The sequence below is a fragment of the Chenopodium quinoa genome, unplaced genomic scaffold (genome assembly GCF_001683475.1).
Source record: "Chenopodium quinoa cultivar QQ74 unplaced genomic scaffold, ASM168347v1, whole genome shotgun sequence".
NCBI classification, from domain to species: Eukaryota; Viridiplantae; Streptophyta; class Magnoliopsida; order Caryophyllales; family Amaranthaceae; genus Chenopodium; species Chenopodium quinoa.
The window spans coordinates 1,581,004-1,587,003 of record NW_018745395.1 but is presented as its reverse complement, the minus strand read 5'-3'; the positions used below and the strand labels follow the sequence as shown (position 1 = coordinate 1,587,003).

Sequence of the window (6,000 nt, the reverse complement as noted above, 5' to 3'; positions counted from 1 at the left end):
TTAATGTTTACAATTTAATATAACAAACATGAACATTTTTTTGCTATAAGATATTTATTCTTTCAATATTAAATGTTCATTTTCATACTATCAGATGTTCATTCGTATAATATTAATATTCACAAATTGGCAAAATGTTCATTCTTGTAATATCAGACAACCATTCTTATAATATCATATGTTCATCCTTAATGTTCACAATTTGGCAAAATGTTCATTCTTGTAATTTTAGATGTTCATTCTTGTAATATCAGGTGTTCTTTTTTTATAATATTAATGTTCACAATTTTCATACTATTAAATGTAATGAATTAATCAAAATTTAAAATGTGGGATAAAATCAAGCAAAATTGCAAGTGTACTTGCAACGAAATTTGGCGAAATTCCTCCATAATAATCAAATAAAATTGCTACAAAAAGTCTAGCTTGTAATTAAACAATATGCTACGTGTACAAAGAAAATTGGAAAATTACAATTTTTTCGGAGGTCGTTTTTCATATTCTTAAGATGCCACTCTACTTTCATCTCGAATATCCATGTTTATGCATATCATTTTGATCTCTAAACTTTGTAGTTTGATAGATTATGATGGTTTTGAGAGGAAATAGAGAGAGAAAGTGGGTATGACAGCTTTTTAAAATAAAAAATGTTTATTTTTTCTTTTAAAGAGGTTTGTATCTGATTTGACAACATGTGACCTGCTGAAGTCACAAGCGTATCAACGAGGGACTATACTTACATAGTTGGTCTCGAGATCGGCTATTAGTAACTGCTAATTTAATGGTTTTGGACCTCGACTTTTTAGTCTAAAATCCACCCTACACAAACACATCATTCTTTGCGATCCATGATCACCCCTACTTTACCAATACTTTACCCACACGCAAAACCAAAAAAAAATCTCCACTATAAATAGCCCATATTGAACTCATAATCTTGTACCCATCTCCCCCAAAGGCCCCATTTTCATCGGAACACATACACTCTATCCCCCCAATCTCTCTTCACTCTTTCTTCCTTCTCATTTCCTCATTCTCCAGTACTTTTAAACAAAACCTAAACACAACAAAAATCCATAAAAACCCAAAAAATGGATGATCTCAAATTTGTGATCGAATCATCCGAAGCACAAACACTAGCAAACAAACTCGGCTTAAAATCCGTACTCAACCTCTTACCATTGATAGCAAAATCAGCTAAAAAGCTTGCTCGCCCACCAATCTCCGGCTTCCATGTTGCCGCCATCGGCTTAGCTACCGACGGCCGTATTTTCATCGGCGTCAATGTCGAATTTCCAGGATTACCCCTGCATCATTCAATCCACGCTGAACAATGTCTCATCACAAATCTCTCTCTTCACCCTCAAACCCATCTCAAAAACGTCGTCGTTTCGGCGTATCCATGTGGGCATTGCCGTCAATTTCTTCAAGAAATTCGTGGTGCCCCAGATATTCAGATCTTTGTTTTGGACAAAAATGGTGAATCTGAACAAATTAATGGATACCCAGATGGAGAATCGGATTGTTTTAGGCCATTATCTTGTTTTTTGCCTAATAGATTTGGTCCACATGATTTGTTGGATGAAAAAGTTCCTCTAATTTTGGAAACAATTAATAATAATTTGGTTCTTGATGATGATGGTAAAATCGTTGAAATGGGTAATTTGTGTAATGTAGTTTCGAGATTTGAGGTGGGAGAATTGGTTTCGGCTGCATTCGAGGCTGCGAATCGGTCTCATGCACCTTATAGTGGGAGTCCATCTGGGGTTGCTTTGGTTGATGTGGATGGTAAAATATACAAAGGGTGTTACATGGAGTCTGCTGCTTTTAACCCGAGTATCGGCCCTGTGCAAGCCGCCATGATCGCTTTTATAACGGGGTCTGGGACTGGCGAATGTGATGCAGGCGCTGATTACAAGAGGATTGTGGGTGCTGTTCTGGTTGAAGTTGAAGGTGCTGTTGTTAGACAAGAAGAGACTGTAAGATTGTTTTTAAATGCTGTTTTTCCAAAGTGTGAATTTCGTGTGTTACGTTGCCAAAAATCAAGTTCTGCTGAGACACCTAAAGGCAATTGATGAATGATGATGATTCTTCGTTGTTATTGACTTATTGTTACGATCAGAACATCGGAAATGGTTACATGTAATCAATTATTTGTAATAATTGTGTAAAGAAAACAAAAATTAATTATTATGGTAACTTTGTTATTGTCTCTAAAATGGCTAATTTAATTCAGCATTTGATAATCTAATTTTGCCCTTTGATTAGGAGAAAAGGTTGAATACTTTTATGTGAAACAGCTGTGAACAAAGTTGTTGGTGATTTTAATTGATCAGCATATCTATTTTGTACTAGTATAAAAATACTGTTTCATTAAATTACTTTCTCAATTTGGACCTTTCACTTACAGTGTTATATTGATCATGCCAAAAGGAGCAACGAGCAAAAGAAAAATTAAACTTTGGGCCTGTTCATATTTACTGAACTGAACTGATTGGAGCTGAACTGAACAGAACTGAAAAATTAAAATGCATAAAACTGAACTGAACTGAACTGATTAGAGTTGAACTGAACTGAACTAAACTAAACTGAACTGATTGGAGCTGAACTGAAGTGAACTGAACTGAAAATAAGTAAATATAAACAAGCCCTTTTTTTTCTTTTTGTTTGAGAGTATATACTATTACTACTCTAGTAGATGAATTTTAGAAAATCTAATTTGATCCAATCGTTAGACTTAAATATTAAAATAACATGAATCACACCTTAAGTATACTCAATATCAGATAACTCGATTGTGACCTAGTCGGAAATAGACGTGACCTAAACCCACTCAAAGCGAACACAATGATTGTAACTGATCTTTTATCCTCGTGCAGTTGTTGAAAGTTTAGCTCACTTGATATTTTTCGCGATCTGTTGATACCTGTACCTGTTGACCTTACATGTTTTGATGATGACTCAAGGAACCTAAGCAAACCTATAACAAGTTTAACTTTCGGTTTTAGCTTTGATTTATGATAGGTTTGTGCTAGGAAATTCTTGAGTGAGAAGGGAGCATGGAACAAGATCAGAGCTAGCTATGGAAGAATAAAGAAATCAATCAAGTCGTGTTCCTTGAAGGGAACTGAAGCTCGAGAATTTAAGCTTCAAAGGAAAGTTCCTTGAGTGAGGAACTGCAGCTTCAGAGTCGAAGCTTCTCAGAGTATCAAGGAATCTAATGTATTTTATCTTTACTTTAGGCAACTTGTATTTATGTTAAGTACATTACAATTGATAGGATTTAAGTGGATTTAATTTTAATTTGATAAAGATTTTATTTTCCATATTTTAACTTTATTTCGAAAAATATCTTTTTAGTTAAAATATCTTGTTAGTTAAAAAGTTTTTCTGTTTTAATTCTATCCTATTATTTTGGAAAATATAATTTGGAAAATATTTTTTATAAACGGCTGTTTTACATGGCCAAGGAAGTTGAGAGAAAATAGGAAGCAGTAAACCACTTCCTTGTAATGTGCTCAGCTTGCTGCCCAAGCATCCACGAATTGCACTTCCTTAGTTTAAGGAAGTTGTGATTAAGTGGTGATTAAGGCAACTACGATTTAACTGCCAAACTCTTCTATAAATAGCCTTGGTTTTTTGTTGGAAAAACACACTTGAGCATTACAGCCTTTTAGCCTTTGAAAAAGAGTCATAATCCACTTAAGTTCTTGAGTGTCTTTGTACTTAGCAATTTGGAGTTTAATCTTTGAGTTGTATTGGGTTAGAGTTTGGGGAAACTCTAAGAGTGTTTTATTGCTTTGAGTGAAGCAAGGAGAAAGAGAGAGAGTTTGAGAGTTAGACTGATTGAGGGATCAGTTGAAGGGAGCTTAAGTTCATATAGGAACTTGAGTTTAGAGTCTTAATTTGTAATAGGTTGTTTGCCCTATTATTATTAAGAATTGAGTTTAAAATCCCTTGTGGTCGTGGTTTTTCTTCTTGATTAGGGCCAAGAAGTTTTCCACGTAAAATCACTCTTTGCACTTTTAGTTTTTATTTGAGTTCCTTTATAAATTCCGCAAAAATTACCCTAGTTCCTCTACAATATAATTCACCCCCCCTCTTGTATTGTTCATTCGAGTCAACAATTGGTATCAGAGCCTGTTCCTCGAAGAATCAGGAAACCCTGACGAGTTAAGTTCCTGGAAGCAACATGAAATCACGAGAAACTGCAAGAAGGTTACTCTACGCAGCGTCCTCCTATGTTCAATGGGAAGTTCTACACCTATTGGAAGAACAGGATGGAAATTTTTATCAAAGCTGACAACTACCAAGTTTGGAGAGTTATTGAAGTTGGTGATTTCGAAATCACCAAAACAGTTGGTGAAAATGAGGTAGTACCTAAACCCATGTCTGAGTTTGATAAGGAAGATTTTGAAAAAAAATGGAAATTAATGCACTTGCTGTTAAATTACTTCACTGTGGTCTTGGTCCCCATGAACACAATCGTGTTATGGGCTGTAAAAATGCTAAAGAAATTTGGGATTTACTACGAGTAACACATGAAGGAACTAATGAAGTGAAACGCTCTAAAATTGATCTGCTTATGTCTAAATATGAACGTTTTGAAATGCAATCTAAAGAAACTATCCAGGAAATGTTAACAAGGTTCATTAACATAATTAATGAGCTTGTTTTTCTTGGAAAGAAAATACCTATTGATGAGCAGGTCAGGAAAGTTCTAAGGAGCCTCCCTCAAGATGAAAGATGGAGAGCCAAAGTGACTGCCTTACAAGAAACTAAGGACTTCACGAAATTCAACATTGAGCAACTTGCCGGTTCCCTCATGACTCATGAATTGCACTTGGGAACAAGCAATAGTGAAGGGAACAAAGGAAAAGGCTTAGCTCTCAAAGCTGGTGATCAAGAAGAATCTGAGGTAGATGAAGAAGAAGCGGCCATGTTGGTGAGAAGGTTCAAAAGAATGTTTAATCGAAACAATAGAACAAGGAACTTCACCAAAAAGTCATCGAACTCAAAAGCTGATTCCGGATGTCACAAATGTGGATCCCTAGATCACTTCATTCGTGAATGCCCCTTGTGGGAAACTGAGAAAGGTAAAGGGAAGGCCAAGGAATAGAACAAGAGCAACAAGACTCCTTACAACAAAACAGACATTAGGAAGGCTATGATTGCTGCTTGGGGAGATTCTGAGAGTGATGATGAGGAGGAACAACCTAAAGAAGAAACAACCAATTTATGTCTAATGGCCAAACGTGATGAAAAGGCCTATAATGATGAACTGGCCAAAGAGGTACGTGCTGATCCTAATCATCTTAGAACTCTTCCTAAAGAAGTACTTATTGATTACATTGTAGAAATAGAAGATGACTGGATAATTGATATTAAAAATCTTAATGAATGTGAAAAAGCTCTTAAAGTCAGCAAGGAACACAGTGCCTGGATTGAGAACCAGCGTACTGATGTTCAAGGCAGATTCTTTGATCTTTTTTTATAAGAATCTTCTTCTAAAAGAAATGAATGAAAAACTCAAGTATGAAAATATTATGGTTAATGTAGAACTGACTCAATACAAGCTTGCCAGTACTGACTTTAAATCGTCAAGTTCCTCTTCTGAATCACTGCCTAAGTTTAATGAAGATTTTGAAAAATTAAAACACAATCTTGATGAGTTAAGAACTGAAAAGGCAAATTTAGAAAAATAACTCGCAATCAGAAAAGAAAGAAGCACTGGTCTGCTTGGTGTACCTAAATGGATTGAGAATGCTCAAACCAAAAGAACTGAAGGACTAGGATACATTCGATCTAAGCATAAAGGTAAAAAGAAATATGTTGATTTACCTAGCCATAAAGTTTGTTCCTTTTGTGGGAAGACAGGTCACTTAGTGAACACTTGTTATAAGAAGGAACAATCTGTTAGTAAGAATGTTAAGCAAGTTTGGGTTAGAAAATCTGATATTGCTTCAACGTCCAAGGAACCCAAGGAAACCTGGGTTCCTG

At 35.4% G+C, this 6,000-nt stretch overlaps 1 protein-coding gene across 1 annotated transcript; it reads left to right on the top strand.

The window, feature by feature from the left end:
- Positions 1 to 930: 930 nt before the first annotated feature.
- Positions 931 to 2,219, top strand: LOC110712924 (cytidine deaminase 1-like). Its single transcript, XM_021891388.1, has one exon. The coding sequence runs from the start codon at positions 1,092 to 1,094 to the stop codon at positions 2,073 to 2,075; it is 984 nt and encodes a 327-aa protein (XP_021747080.1). The 5' UTR covers positions 931 to 1,091; the 3' UTR covers positions 2,076 to 2,219.
- Positions 2,220 to 6,000: the final 3,781 nt, after the last annotated feature.

Bases quoted from the DNA above. Each gene is read 5' to 3' on its own strand.
- LOC110712924 (XM_021891388.1), top strand. From the start codon at position 1,092: ATGGATGATCTCAAATTTGTGATCGAATCATCCGAAGCACAAACACTA.